This window comes from Grammomys surdaster, unplaced genomic scaffold (assembly GCF_004785775.1).
Source record: "Grammomys surdaster isolate TR1022 unplaced genomic scaffold, NIH_TR_1.0 126219, whole genome shotgun sequence".
Taxonomy (NCBI): Eukaryota; Metazoa; Chordata; class Mammalia; order Rodentia; family Muridae; genus Grammomys; species Grammomys surdaster.
Genome location: NW_021621022.1, coordinates 8902029 through 8918067, shown reverse-complemented (window position 1 = coordinate 8918067; position 16039 = coordinate 8902029). Strand labels below are relative to the sequence as shown.

Below are 16039 nucleotides of genomic sequence, written 5' to 3'. Positions count from 1 at the left end.
CATGCAAGTAATAAAGTCAGTACTAGGTTGAAGAACTAGCAATACAATAGATCCAAATAGTCAAGGAACAAGCAAAACAATAACCATCGATAGTCAAAGAACAAGCAAGGCAGTAAACAGAGTCCTGTGATCACTCCCATGATCACTATTTCTAAGGGCTTATCAGGGTGACCAAAATATCTGAGCCTACTTCCCTGTCCTAACCCAAAGTCATTTTCATGCCTAAAGCCTACTTCTTTGTTCTAGCCTAAGATTTAGATTCCTGCCTGTAATTATTTCTTTGTTCTCACCTAAGGTTTAGATTCCCGCCTGAATTTACTTCTTTGTTCTAGCCTAGGATTTAAATTCCTGCCTGAAATCACTTCTTTGTTCTAGCCTAATGTCAGATTCCTGCTTGCAGTCCATTTCCTTGTCCTTGGCCAATGTCAGATTCCTTCCAAGCAGCCCATTTCCTTGTCCTTGGCCAATGTCAGATTCCTTCCAGACAGCCCCAAAAGCTCTCCACATTTCCCCCTTTTTTATTGCATAAACAAGACTGAGCCTGTCTTAGGTCATTCTGACAAGAATGCCTTCTTTACCTGTCATGGAATATGCATTATCAAAAACAATGCATTTCTGTCTTAGGTTGGTAAAGCTCTGAGCAGAATTTTACCTGTCCTTGGCTTGCCAGCCTGTTAATTTAATAACTCTGTCTGGAGGTCCATTTTCAGTTTCAAGTCATGTACTTTGGCTGCCAACATGTTGATGTTGTTAAAGGCAGTCTTTAACACGATAGACAGGAATAAAAGTATTCCCAGGACAAAAAGGGCTAGCATGATCAAGCTATATATGCCATTCTTGAAGCTTGACCAAAATGGAAATACTGACCTCAAGCAATGGATAATTTCATCAGCATTATCTGCAGCATCAAAGCTCTTCAGAGCAGCATTCTTTAAATTCATAATAATCTCACTATGCAAAGTTAAAACATCCAGAGAGGTGTTAGGATTATGCCAAATACACTGCAAGTGTCTTTAAACTTTTTTTCTAATTATAATGACTATCATTGTAAATTTTAGAAGTAACACAACTCCATTGGTATTTGGCATGACACTCATGGCCATGCTTTCATGGTCCACCTCTCCCATGGTGGCTTCTTCTTTCTCTTCCTTCTCCTTGTTGTGGTCCCTGCCTGAGACCCCAAGCCTGGGACCCTTCGATCTGCCCCTTCTCTTCTGTACAGCCCAGGCTGTAGACGTCTTTATTAACCAATCAGGGATAACTTGGAGGCAAGGTTTATAAAACAAAAGCTGATATATGTGAGGATCTGCTCGTCTTGAAACAGTCAGATCTTGGGGTATAGAGTTTAGCATTTGAATATCAGCAGCACCAGACCAACTGCCTTACATGTTTATTTATGTATTCAATTTTATATCCTATTTTGCTGAATTCTATTATTAAACTGCTTTTATCATTGATTTTTTCTGTTTTTTTTTTTTAGTTATACAATTATATTGTCTGCTTTTAATTTTTCCTTTACCCATTCTAAAGCCTTTACTTGGTTTCATTTGTCTAGCTGTATTTGCTAACGCCTCTATTGTAATGCTGAATAGTAACAAACAGTTAATATTTTCTTCTTGTTCTTGGTCCTAGTGTTTTTTCATTATAAAACAATGATGCAGACTTATAACTATAATATGTATGTGGGTAGCTTTGCCCAGAGAGTCCTGAATATTTAGATACTTAGGAGAGGTTTTTATGAAGGCTACCAAATTTAAGGGTAACATGCAAAAACTAGAAGATTACATTTACAACTTGGGGCTTATAGTGAGACATGCCATATACCACATCATTTGGATTTAGATAAAATATGTTTATGTATTGTCATGGTCATGAAGAACATTTACCCTCTAATTGTGTCTCCTAGTGTGTGCTGTATCTATGGAGCTTAAAGATTAACCATCCTAAAACATTGTTTCTGCTTCGAGGAAATCATGAATGCAGGCATCTTACAGAGTACTTCACCTTCAAACAGGAATGTGAGTATATGTCTCTCCAGAACAGTTATCTCAGGTGCTACCACACTCAGTTAAGAGCTCACCTTCAAAATGAAAAAATCAAGCCAGGCTTGGTGGCCCTTGCCTGTAGCTCAGCACTTGGGATGCTGAGGCAGAAGGATCGCCACAACTTTGAAGCCAGCTTGGGCTATAGAGTAAGACCCTGTTTAATAGAATATGTAGAAGAAAAGTTAAATGCTCTTACATTGCTTCTCGGAGAATGAGTTTGTCCAGCACCCACTATACTCATGGAGTGGTCTCCATTTGACAGGGTTTCATGTGCTTATATTGAGTCATGTTGCTAGTAGCGTTACTGGACATAGAACAGGTTATAATAGCTACCTTCCTCCCAGAATAGCCTGAAAGGAAAGGTCAGAATTATTAAAGGCACTTGTAAGCCAGGCTTGATGGACATGTCTGTAATCCCAGCACTTGAGAGGTAGAGGCAAGAGGATTAGGAATTTAAGACCAACCTTGGCTATGTGGTGAATTCAAGGTCAGTTTGATCTATACGAAACCTTGTCTCAAAAAACAACAAAAGATACAAGAAAGTCTGTTGCAAGTAAAGGATCTTCAGATCATTCCAGCCCCAGAAACTTCCTGAAATATCACACTATCAGATAATAACTAGGAAGGGTTTCAAAGTAGATTTACTCTTGGTAGGGATTTAAATTGGTGTCAAATATTTGGACAGCAATTTTTGAAATATTTGTGAAGATTGCATTTGTACTTGTGAAGTATACATTCTGTTTTCTCAGTGTTTTGACTTGTCAAATATCATACAGACTCCATACTGCTGCTAAAGCAACTGACACCTGTCAGGAGTTTAGTGACTCACACAGGGTTCATGTCACCACAGAAGTCATGATTCTCTGCTAGGCTTTGCTCAGCTGGAACCATGGTATATGAAGACTGTATTAGAGTCTTCCTCTGAGGTTAGTAGGTTGGAGTCCTTGCAACCATGGATTAAAGTCCTTACTTTCCTTCTAGCTCCTAACTGGGCCGTGAGGGAGTCACTCTCAGTTTTTAAAGATTGCTTTCAGGTTTTTGACATATGGTTCCCAAAGGTAGTTCCTAGTGTAGACACTGGCTTTCTTCTGGCCCAGCCTCGATGAGTCTCTGACTTCTGCAGTCAGCTAGCTGGAGGAAACCTCTGCTCTTACGGTTGGTGTGATCAGGCCAGGTCCATCCAGAAGATTCTTCCCTTTCCATCCAGTGAAATGTAACAGTGAGAGGCTCATCATAGTCAGAGCCTCATGGATGTAAAGGAAGTGTATAATTCTACAAAGTGGAAACCATTGGAAGTCTTGTTACAGTTTGTCCAACACAGATGAGCAAAAACCAGTAGATATTTGCTTCTTAAGGATGTTCATTGCAGTGTTAATTATAACAACAAAAAATAATTAGACGTCAGTAAAGGGCCAATTAAGTACAATATATACTAGTATCAGAAAGGGGTATAGGAGTATAGGAGTTAGAAAAGTGTGGAATCCAGTCTTTCCTTTCACCTTTATTTATATGAGTTCCCAAGATTGAACTCAGGTTCACAGGCTTACACAGCAAGTACTTTACTTGCTGAGTCATCTTTCTGGCCCCCCAAATAACTTTTAAAGCAATACTAGGCCACTATTTAAATATTAAGGGATCTGTATGTGCTATATGGAGAGATGCTTAGATGTGCTATTAGCTGAGAGAAACCATTGGCTGACTTGCACACTATGCACAGAAGAAATTGCCACTAGTGTTTACTTCTCATGCTGGGTACAAGGGTCTTATTTTAATGTTTGAAATGTTTGAGTTATTTTTTTTTGCCACTATTTTGAACTACTTCTATAATTTTTTCAAGCTGCTAACTTAAAAATGGCACCATGTTTAAATGGCTTTTATTTGTTTTCTTTCTCTTTCTCTCTCTCTCTCTCTCTCTCTTTCTCTCTCTATCTCTCTCTCTTTCTCTCTTTCTCTCTTTCTTTCTTTCTTTCTTTCTTTCTTTCTTTCTTTCTTTCTTTCTTCCTGTTTTTCGTGACAGTGTTTCTCTGGCTACACAGAGCTAGCCTGGAACTCAGCTGTAGATCTGGCTGGCCTGGATCTCAGAAATCTGCCTGCCTCTGTCTCTGAGTGCTGGGATTAAAGGCGTGTGTCACCACTGCTTAGCTTAAGTAAATACTTTTTTTACATTTTTTTAAATTTTGTATATGTGCATGAGGAGTATGCCATGGTTTATATGGAAGTCACAGAGCTGATTTTCTCCCTTCTACCCTGTGGGTCCTGAGGATTAAATTTAGGTACAGGCTCAGCAACAAGAGCTGTGTCCCACCGAGACATGTCTCTGGTTTTTGAAGCTCTCCTAGTAATCCAGCTGTATGCAGCTGGTTAAGAATGACTGCAGAGCCAGTGAGATGCCAAGCGCTTGCTACTGAGTCTGACGATCTGAGCAGTCCCTGGGAAACAAAGAACTGATTCGTGAAAATTGTTCTCTGCCTTCTACATTTGTGGCATTATACGTGTGTGAGCATGGACACACAAGATGTAAAAGAAACTAAAGCATGACTGTGCCAGTGTCTTTGAAAACTATTGGACTATTTGAAGATTTTAAAGTACTTTGAAATTTCTCTAACATACTGGTTTTGCCTAAAAAAAAATAAATAATATGTATAAAACAGGCGACCAAGGACCTGGAAGTCAGCTACTTACACTGAGAATTAAGTGAGCAGCAAGAACATTGCTGCAGATGCCTTGTTCTGAGGGAAGTGGTGTGCTGGTTTCCGGTTTGACATAGGTCCTCTGCATTGCCCTGGCTATGCACAGCTCATTGGTGCAGGCCCCTTGCTTGGCTTGGTTTTTAAGGGACATTTACTGTAATTTCCCCACCTGTTCTCCCCTTTTAAGCAACAGTTTTCATTTGTTTGTTCTTTTATGGGGTTTGGTGCTGGAGGGAGAAGCAGATTTCGTTTGTGATCAGCATAATTGGTTCTGAGTATTTTTAGAAGATAGAACAATAGGTTTAGGACATGCTTTTAAGTTTCTTATTTTGCCCAGAATTCCTCACCTCACATCTCTTGTCTTCTGGCTTTCAGTGTGCTTCTAGCTGTACTTCAGCCCAGTCACTCGGTCTGCTGACACACTAATGTACAAATATAAAACGTTATTCCTATATGAGAAAAGAACATGTATGTGTTCAATGATAAGCTGATCTTGTCTGTGGGCCACTGTGGTTTAGAATCAGAAGCATATAATTACTGCTAAGTGACATTCAGTTGCAGAGTGTGCAGCTGCGGGCTTTTAAGGAGTGTGGTTTTCTTGTCTCATATCAGGTCTTTTTTTCTTTTATTTTGAAACAGTCCTATTTTTACTTTTTTTGCCTTTAGAAAGGGTCTGAGTTCCCCAGGTTGGCCTTGAATTTTTGGGCCCCCACTTAGCTCCTAAGTAGCTAGGATCACAGGCCTATGTCACTAGTGTCACCAGGCCTGTATCACATTCATTCTTACTTATATTGAGAGATTTATTTTAATTTCTCTTGCTTTCTCTAAAGCACAAGAAAATTTAATAACAAAGAAAAGAATAACTGATGTCTTTGGTAGGAGATATTTTTAAGATGGGCTTGTTAGACTACCCAGGCTGGCCTTGAAGTACAGAGTACCCCTGCTGGCCTCACACAATCAGTGGGCCTCCTGCTTCATCCTCCTGAGATTACAGGCACGTGTTACAGAGACAGGCTAACAGTTAAGTTTTTACATGTGGTCTTTTTCTGTTGTGTATTTAGAAAGCAAAAAGTGGAGTGAGGGTATTGACCCTATCTCATAGTTTTGGGTCCAGATTTCTCAAGTTTGTTGTTTCATGAACTTCTTTTTGATAGTTTACTGATGAGTTCCAGAAACTCTTGTAATTTTCTAAAGAAAACTACTGTTTGAACAGATTTTTAAAGAACGAATATTGTTCATTACATTCTTTTAGAGTAGCAGATTGGTGTGGTTACATTATGGCATATCCATAAAGTCACGTGCTATATAGTTTGTTTTCTTTTTAATTACTAAGCTGTTCTCATAAGAAAGACAGAATTTTACCTTATCCCTTGGGATTTCTCAGCAAGGCTAGAGAATTACAATGGTTTTCTAATGCGAGTTGCACGTACCATTAGTCCTCAGCAAAGGAGACAGTGGACCTGGGGACCTGGGGCCAGAGAGAGAGGAGAGACAAAGACGGGGGTGGGGGTGGGGGGAGTCTTTAGTGAATGCAGATGGCTAGGTTATGGTTTCCTATAAATGATACTGACTCTCAAAACTTTTCCTGGAATTCTTTTACAATTTAGTTTTATTGCTGGCCATGGGTGGGTTGATGCTTGCTGGTAATTCCAGTATTTAGGAGATGAGTTAAGGTCAGATTGGACTATATGAAACCTCCTTTTAACTACATTTTGTTCCATCCTGTTGTATTATTGGCAAGAGTTAAAACGTATATAAATGTCTATAATATAGACATTAAGTTTTCATGAAAATAGAGCTCTTGAAGCAGCTGATTTGATGTTTTGGAATTATATATTTTAGTATTTAAATTGTTTAAACTTAAAAATAATGATAGGCACAATGGCACATGCCAGTAATCCCAGCATTCTCCAGGCTTCTAGTTCAAGGCCAGCCTGAGCTTCATAGCAAGATTCCATGTTGAAAATTCACAAGATGAGGGTGTAAACATTTGGTAGAGCACTTGCCCAGCATACTCAAGGCCCTGGGTCCCAATCTCAGCACCATAATTAGGAAGAGTCTGAGAGGGTAGTTACGAATGTGAACATGTTTGAGTTTTGCCACTGAGAAGTTGTACTGGGCCCAGTTTTCTCTCCTTCTATGTAATTGTGTTTATATTTATGTGTGTGCTTATATGTATGTCTGTGACCACATATATGCCTGCTGCTCTCAGAGGCTAGACAAAGGCATCTAATACCCTGGAACTGGAGTTACATACTGTTGTGATTCACCGTGTGGGTGGGTGCTTGAGACTGAGCCCAGGTCCTCTGGAAAAGCAATGAGTGTTCTTACTGCTGAGCCATCTCCAGCCTCAGTGCTTCTTCATTCTTACATAGATAGAAATATGTCTGTCTGAATCTCCAGCCATTAAAATAGTCATCCATTTGTCAGATCTAAGATCTAAGATTAGATCTAAGTTTATTTTTTTTGAAATGGCATCTAACCCCAGAGCTGTTTCATTAACCTTGAGTTACAGACAGTTATGACAGTTGTGAGCTATCATGTGGGTTTTGAAGATTGAACCCTGGTTCTATGGTAGAGCAGCCAGTACTCTTAACAGCTGAATCACCTCTCCAGTTGCCTTCCTCAGCTTTGAAATGAACATGGGAATTACCTAGTTGATATGGATTCTGTGAAATGATCAGTTAACACATAGTTATAACCATCGCGTGCCAGTGTGAGTGTACTTGTATCCTCACAGCAGCATGACTTGTAAGGATTATTATTCCCATTATATAGTTGGGAAAACACATGGAATGGAAGCATTTGCCCAAGATTCCAAGCTGGAAAGCTAACAATCTAAGGACCAAACTCAGAGAGTTAGGTTACAGTTCATTTATCTGACAACTGAGCCAGCTCAGGCATTTAGCTCACTGTGGTCACTATACATATGTATACTTGCTATACACTTGTAGATATGTACTCATCAGAGAAACTTAGAAAAAATATGGCAAAATAGGACTATAGTTACTGCCTCTAGTCTAATCCCTCGGGGAAGGTGACATAGGATGGCCTGTTTGCTCACGTACTAATGCACCGTGGGTTTCTTTTCACCTGATTTGGCTTTTGGCCTCCTGTTTTGGTTTACAGAATGGCTCTGTACTCTGTGCATACTTGCTGTCCCTCCCAGATCTGGCATCTGTTTGGAAGTAAGCTAAGGACTTTTTCTGAGTCATTGTTAGGATGAAAGGTACACTAGATGGTGGCATGGACCATGAAGTAGAATGTCACTTAGTCTCTTACCTATATTCAAGTTTAGGACTCTTATAGAGGACTTTCTGTTGACATTCGTAACAAAGGTGATTCTGTCTTTGGGCTTTTAGGAGGAAATATCTGACCATATATTAAAGATTTTTTGTTTGCTTTTATTTTGAACAGATGTCATACTCACAGCTGGATCTGCTTTTGAAATAGCAAAGTGAGACTGTAAATGTAAGGAGGTGCAATGCTGCCTTAGTCATGGTTCTCACAAACTGAGGTCATGTTAAAGTTAACATATGCTATTAAATACACGGCTTAACCACCTCTGTGCCAGTATGAAAAGAGCCCACAGATTCCGTTAAACCCAAACCTGGGTCCCTCAGTATCAGCCACAAAGAGAAGGCCTGGATTGTTATGAGTGGGAGGCCTGGATTGTCATGAGTGGGAGGCCTGCTCACCTTTGTTTATACTTTCATTTGTTTGTTTGTTTGTTTGAGATGGGGTTTCTCTGTGTAGCCATGGCTATCCTAGAACTCGATTTGTAGACCAGGATGGCCTTGAACTCACAAAGATTCAGTTGCCTGTGCTCCTGAGTGCTGGGATTAAAGGTGTGTGCCACCGTTCCTGGCTCCAGTTTAGTTTCCTTTCGGGATCTCTAGTCTTTCCCACTGCTTGGATCCTGCACTCTGGTCCAGATTAAGATTCATTAGCCTTTTCTTTATTCCTTAAAGCCAATACCAGGCTTTGACTTTGCAGTGTGCTGTTCTCTAGAAGTTTACAGATTATAAGAAGAAAACAAACACAATCACTAACATCAAGATAATAATTTGCTGGCTTCAGCTCTGTTCTCTTGTAGATGACCTAATCTTCACAGGGTCTTGGAGGAGAAGGGATTCTTCGGACTGTAGGGCTGCCTACGTGTCTACTGTCTAGTCTTCTCTATCAGCATTCATCTGAAAGGCACAGCTTGACTTTGAAACCCAAGGTCAACTGTATAATCTGATCTTTATTACTCTAACAAAAGACCCGAAGCTGGGTACCTTATAAAGAAAGGAGCTTAGTTTTGGAGGTTTCAGGGTATGGTACCAGCATTGGTTTTGAACTGATGAGGACTTCATGTTGGGAGAATACATGAGAGAGAGAGAGAGAGAGAGAGAGAGAGAGAGAGAGAGAGAGAGAGAGAGAGAGAGAGAGAGAGAAAGAATGAACAAGCACATAAGGCCAAAGATTAGAGAAGAGCCCCCTGGAAGAGTTACTGAGGGTCTCACAACATCTCTTCTGAGGGCACTGCCCCCACTGACTTCCTACTAGCCTGTTAAAGTTTCTCTTCTTAAAGGTTCTACACTGCCTGGTAACATCCCACACTGAAACTCACACATCCCTTGAGAGATACATTCAACTCATAACACCATAACACCAAGAAGGAAAATGCTTGTTTATTTTATTTTATTTTATTTTATTTTATTTTATTTTAAAAGCCCATCTTTAGAATTCTTACCTGTTAAGTCATGTCTTTTTCTTCCTGGAGAGTTGTGGTAAACCTACAACTGGTCCACTTGGGAGTGTTTCCTTATACCATAGTTCCAACTTGACAACCACATCAAAATATAAGACACAGGAGCTGGAGAGATGGCTCAGAGGTTAAGAGCACTGGCTCCCGTGGAACTGGATTTAAGGAGAATTGCAAGCTGCTATATGGGGAAACCTAGGTAAAGTTCGCAGCACTCACATCACACTGGGTAGCTCCCAGCTGTCTTTCACTCCAGGTCCAGGGGCTCTAATGCTGCTTCTGGCCCCTGAGGGTACCTGCACATACACAGTGCATGTAACTTAGGTAGGCATACATACACAAATAAAAAATAAATTCAGAAAATGAAAAACAGTTTTTTTTTTTTAAAGATTTATTTATTTATTATGTATACAGTGTTCTGCCTGTTTGTACACCTGCAGGCCAGAAGAGGGCACCAGATTTCATTATAGATGGTTGTGAGCCACCATGTGGTTGCTGGGAATTGAACTCATGACCTCTTGAAGAGCAGTCTGTGCTCTTAACCTCTGAGCCAACTCTCCAGCCCGAAAAACAGTTTTTACATAAACTAGAATAGTAAAAATTTGCTTACACATTTTTTTAATGAGCCAAAAAGGAAGGGCTGGAGAAATGACTCAGTGGCTAAGAGCTGCTCTTGCAGAGAGGACCCAGGTTCAGTTCCTAGCACCACATGGCAGCTCACAACTCTTCTGAACTCCAGTTCCAGGGAATCCAGTGCTTTTCTGGCCACCTCACCAGACATGTACTCAGTGCATGAATATACACACAGGCAAAATACTCATATACATAAAATAATAAATCTTTTTTAAAAACAGAAAAAACATGAGTGAAAAGGTTTCTGATACAGAAATAGTTTTCAGTTCTGTGGAGACAGTTCCACATGGGGTGGTGCTGGGATATACTCTGCCTTAGAAGCCCCAGGGATCACCAATGCCAGCATGGTTCGTAAACACTTTAAGAATTTGAGGATCCCTAAAGGACCCTCAGCCATAAAGCCATAACCTTCCTCCAGGTAAATGATGCTGACTAATAAGACATGGGTAGCCAGCTGCCTTATCAGGTGTCCAGGGCAACAGAGCTAGAAAGTTAATCTAAGGTCATACTTATCTTTAGAAAGGAAAGGATGTTCTGTTAGCCCTTGTGTGCAACTCTTAAAGGACATCTCTGGGACAGGGTCTTGAGACTTGCCTGTAACCAGTAGCTTCTGAGCTGGCTTCGCCTGGTTAGTCTCTTCAGTATGGCACTGATCATCCCCTGACTTTGTCCTCTTTGGGTAGGTCGGATCAAGTATTCAGAGATGGTGTATGATGCGTGCATGTACACTTTCGACTGTCTTCCTCTTGCTGCCCTCTTAAACCAGCAGTTTCTCTGTGTACATGGAGGAATGTCTCCTGAAATTACTTGTTTAGACGACATTAGGAAAGTAAGTAACCTTTTACTATTTTCATAGAGTATGTTTTTAAATTTTTGTTCTTTATCCCAGCCGATGAATATCTACAACATATAGCAATTGCTGAAGTTAAATGGAAATACAGTCAGAGGAAGAAGAACAGAACTGACTTATGATCTTGTCATTCAGTGTCAGAGAACTGCTATGAATACTTGGAGAAACATATTTCTTCTTTCTCTTTTTAAAAATTAAAGTATTTTTGTTTTGTTTTGTTTTGTTTTGTTTTGTTTTGTTTTGTTTTGTTTTGTTTTGAGACAGGATTTCTCTCTGTAGCTCTGGCTGTCCTGGAATTGGCTCTGTAGACCAGTCTGGTCTTGAACTCTCAGAGATCTACCTGCCTCTGCCTCTGCCTGTGCCTCTGCCTCTGAGTGCTAGGATTGAAAGTATGCACCACCACTGCTTGACCTTAAAATGAAATCTTAATATCTAAAAGCACACTATCCTTATAGTATAACTCTAAAACTTTAAAAAACATATCTGTATATTTTAAACAAGGTCCCTGCAAAGCCCAGACTAGTCTTGAACCCAAGACAGTTCTGCCTCATCCACTAATAAAATGGTATAATTATTGGGCTTGTGCCACCATGCCCAGCTCTAAAACTTTAAATTATGTTCCAGTGTGTAAAGAAAGAACATCAGTGTGGAGCCTTGGCCAGGCTCCTTAACCTTTGAATACATTCTTTTTGAAAATGAGGAAATTTAAGTGCCGTAAGCTCTGGCAGTTGTGAGGTATGTTGACACTAACATCCTAAATGATAGGGGTTAGTTGCTCCATTTGCCTTACAAGGTGATTATTTCCAAGATTCTGTGTTTTCATGGCTGAGGAAAAAGGAACAGCCTTGTGCACTTGTATCTACTCACCTTCATCTCCTCTGTTCCCACACAGAAATACAAACGCAGCGTTTCCTTGAGCTCACGGTAGTCTCCCCAGTGAGAGGTGCACCTGTGTGCTGGCTTTTAAGTGTCCAGTCTTTCTCCTTTAGGAGATTTCGTATTTAACCTCTGTGAGTCGGCTGTAGTAAAAAGCTCCCCTCTCACTCAGCAGAAGCCCTCTCTCCTCCTGACTCTCAGATGTTCTGCTGTGTTCAAAAACAATCATTTATATTATTTGATATTTTTTGTGTGTTCTTAATTAAAGCATCAATAACTTAAAAAGTAAGTTAATGACAAATATTAAAATGTCACTACTGCATAGAATGGAAAGAATAAAAGACCTTTTACAGAAGAAATTGTTTCCATTGGAATGAAGTGAGCCGTGGACAGGATGACTGCCGGGATCCCTGCTCTGAAGCCCTGCTTCCCACCAGGATCCCTGCTCTCCTGTAGCCCTGCTTCCCATAGAAAACTAAAGTTAACTTTAGTCTGCAAAATCTTTTGTGGTGGCTAATTTCACATTTGAGTTGAATGAGTGCTGCACTGGATTAGCATAGAAGGGGAGGCCCTTTTCTACAGGACTCTTAGATGACAGAGATCGGACACTTATACACATTTATTGCCAAACTCTCATTTTTCTTAGGGCTCACTGCCTCATCTGCAGTGCTTTTCTGTAGGGAAAAGGGGACTTTTGATCCACTGCTTCCAAGAGCCTTTTACTTTCCTGATTTTTTTTTCTTCTTCTTTTGGCCCTTGTGTGTCTTCTAGTTAGATAGGTTTACTGAACCTCCTGCTTTTGGGCCAGTGTGTGACCTGCTTTGGTCTGATCCCTTAGAGGATTATGGCAGTGAGAAGACCCTGGAGCACTATACCCACAACAGTGTCCGAGGCTGCTCCTACTTCTTCAGGTAAGCTGAGAAAACAATGAAAGAAATTGGGATCATTTTATTTTTTAAGTTTTTCTTTAATTACATATGTGGCTGTGCATATGAGTGCAGGTGTACAGAGAGGCTAGAGACATTAGATGCCCTGGAGCTGAAATTATAGGCAGTGGTGAGCCACACAGTGTGGGTGCTGGGAATGAATTTAGGTCTTCTACAAGAGCACATACTCTTAACCACTGAGGCATCTTGCCATCTTTCCACTGTGATCCATTTAATGGAATTATTCTTTTTTAATTATTTTATTTTTTTCTGTATGAATGTTATACCTGCATGTCTGTCTATATATGAGGTGCCTGGTGCCCTATAAAATTAGAGGAGGGTATTGTATCTGCTAGAACTGGAATTGTGGAACTACCATGTGGATGCTAAGAACTGACATGGGTCCTCTATAAGATTGTCAGTGTTCTTAACCACTGAACCATCTCTCAGATCCTGGTTTTATGAAATTAATCTTTTTTTCTTTTTTGAAATAGGGTTTCTTTGTGTAGTCCTGACTATCCTGGAACTTGCTCTGTAGACCAAGCTGGCCTCGAATTCAGAGATCTACTCACCTCTGCCTTCTGCCTCCTGAGTGCTGGAATTAAAGGCGTGTGCCACCACACTGGTTTTATGAAAATTTTCTCAATGGCTTAGGTCTCAAACATGTAGTAGAGACTTCTGTTTAGTCTCATTCTCTATATTCTAGGAACATATTAAGGCTTTTCTGCTATTAAGGAATTGAAAAGTGCTTGCCCAGGATGTGTAAGGCCCTGGGTTTGCTCTCCAACACCAAAATGAAAGGAAGGGGAGAATGAGGTGAGAGACAGAGGAGAGAGTAAAAAGAGAAATAAGAACATAGTAGTAGTTACAGATGATTATGAGGCATGGGGGTGGGCTGCAAACCAAACCTGGGTCCTCTGCAAGAACAGGAAGTGCTCTTTAGCACTGAGCATGTCTCTAATCCCTCATCTATCTATCTATCTATCTATCTATCTATCTATCTATCTATCTATCTCTTTCTCTATCCCTCCTTCTCTCTCTAGTTATATATCTTATATATAATAGTATAATATATATTAGTAATATATATATTTCCATTAAAAAAAAACCCCTGGATACTGAGCAGGCATGGTGGTAGACACCTTTAATCCCAGTATTTGAGAAACAGAGGCAGGCTGCTCAATGTGAGTCCAAGGCCAGCCTCAACTACATAGTGGGTGCCAAACCAGCCAAGGCTACTGTCTTAGGGTTACTGTTGCTGTGACAAAACACTATGACTGAAAAGCAAGTTGGGGAGGAAGAGGTTCGTTTGGCTTAAAGGAACTGAGCCGGGGCTGGAACCTGAGGCAGCTGATGGAGAGGCCATGGAGGATGCTGCTTACTGACTTGCTCCCAGCTTTTGGAGCTTCTGCTATAGACAAACCAACCAACCCTCCTCTGACACTTGGCTTGGGGAGTGCAACTCTCCACAGGCTCACCTGAGTTCACTGCAGCCCAGGCAGTCCTCACAGAGCTCTTACAGCATTCACAAACACACTTGGCAGAACAATAGAGGCGCCTGAGCCAGTCCATACACAGGCTTGCAGCTGAAGTCATGTGCTGACTTTTGTTTTTAGTCTTTCTTTCTTTTTTGTTTAATGTGGGTGAGTGTTTTGCTCACATGCACGTTTCTGTGCCCTGTGTCTTCCTGGTATCCATAGAGGCCAGAAGAAAGCATCAGACACCCTGGAACTGGACTTATGGATGTGGGTGCTAAGAACCAAACCCAGATCTTCCGCAAGAGCAGCAACTGCTCTTAACCACTGAGCATCTCTTTACCCCTGTCATGTAGTTTTGTTTCTGTTTTTGCACTTTTTTCATCAGAAGTCTTTTTCAGTGTTGATAATGGTATCAAGCCAAGTGCTGCCCAGTGTCTGTGAGCACAAGCAGGCTGTAATGTAACTTACAGACACTTGTCAAGTGTGAGTTGTGTTCCTAGCCATGAGTTCAACGTTAATGATTCAATTGTACATTAACATAAAATATCATTATGCAGGAAAACATCTGAAACACTTAAATGGTTGATGAAAATATGGCCAGAGGCTCCTAGGAATCTTAATCTCATACAGACCCCAAAAACAATGTCTCATGGCATGACTCCTTGGTCGTGGGCTTTACCAGGATTCCACAACCTCCTACCTCATTCCTAAGGCCTTCACAAAACTGCTTCACAGTCTATGAATGGCTGATAGATCATTGTTCCTTTGCCAGTCAAGAGGGGACTTCCTGTTCTGAAATCGTAATAATGTTATATACAGTTGATGTTAAAATTTTACATTTTCCTCTGAACATAGTAAAAAACAAAGTTGCCCCCCTTTTCCTCAGACAGGATCCCATGCATCCCAGGCTGGTCTCAAACTTACTATGTAAGAAAAGGTAGCCTTGAACTTGGGATTCTTCTGTCTCACCTCCCAAGTGCTGGGGTTATACTTACGTGCAGCATCCCTAGAACGTGGTATACAGGGGTTGTTCTAGGTTGTATACCATGTATACCTAGGACTGTGTGCTCTGTAAGCAGTATACCAGCTTAGTTATAGTCCAATTCAAGAAAGAAAGACTCTTTAAAAGATAAGTAATTAATATCTACAAACTCTCACAATAATTTTATATTCTCTAGTTTTTCCTGTTTGTCATCCAGAAAACCTTTTGAAAGGGGGTGGGGTAGGATGGGGCTGGAGAGATGGCTCAGCAGTTAAGAACACTGACTGCTCTCCCAGAGGTCCTGAGTTCAATCCCCAGCAGCTACATGGTGGCTCATGACCATCTGTAATGGGATCCAGTGCCCTCTTCTGGTGTCTGAAGACAGCTACAATGTATTCATCATATAAAATAAATAAAATCTTTAAAAAAAAAAAGACCATTTTAGGAGTATATGCAGATATCATTAGAGTATGGTGGTCTATAATAGTTATATCGACTCCTGAGATAGCCATGTACAGTATTATCTTGCTATTGCTATTACATATAAAGTTATAAGTAGATTCTTTTAATTTTTCTAAAGGTTTGATGATTTAAGAAAATCATGCACTAATTTTGTAGCACTTACTGTATACACATACATGTATACATGGAGTTGTGATACATTTTCATATCAAAATACCAAAATTTTGATTCTAATATTAGTGTTAAGGTAAAATAAATTAAAAGATGGAGAAACTGTTTCTATTCTAAGGTGTCTTCTTCAGGTTTGACAGTAGTGTGAAATAGAAATCCTTGGTTTCTGAGCTTTT

At 40.3% G+C, this 16039-nt stretch overlaps 1 protein-coding gene across 4 annotated transcripts in view; it reads left to right on the top strand.

The window, feature by feature from the left end:
• Ppp3cc (protein phosphatase 3 catalytic subunit gamma) overlaps window positions 1-16039 on the top strand; it is a 74279-nt gene that overhangs the window by 33129 nt on the left and 25111 nt on the right. For all 4 annotated transcript variants that reach the window (XM_028758762.1, XM_028758761.1, XM_028758763.1 and 1 more), the window contains exons 4-6: window positions 1907-2018; window positions 10802-10947; window positions 12616-12755. In XM_028758762.1, the coding sequence (XP_028614595.1) occupies window positions 1907-2018; window positions 10802-10947; window positions 12616-12755 (398 nt within the window). The remainder of the gene's footprint in view (window positions 1-1906; window positions 2019-10801; window positions 10948-12615; window positions 12756-16039) is intronic.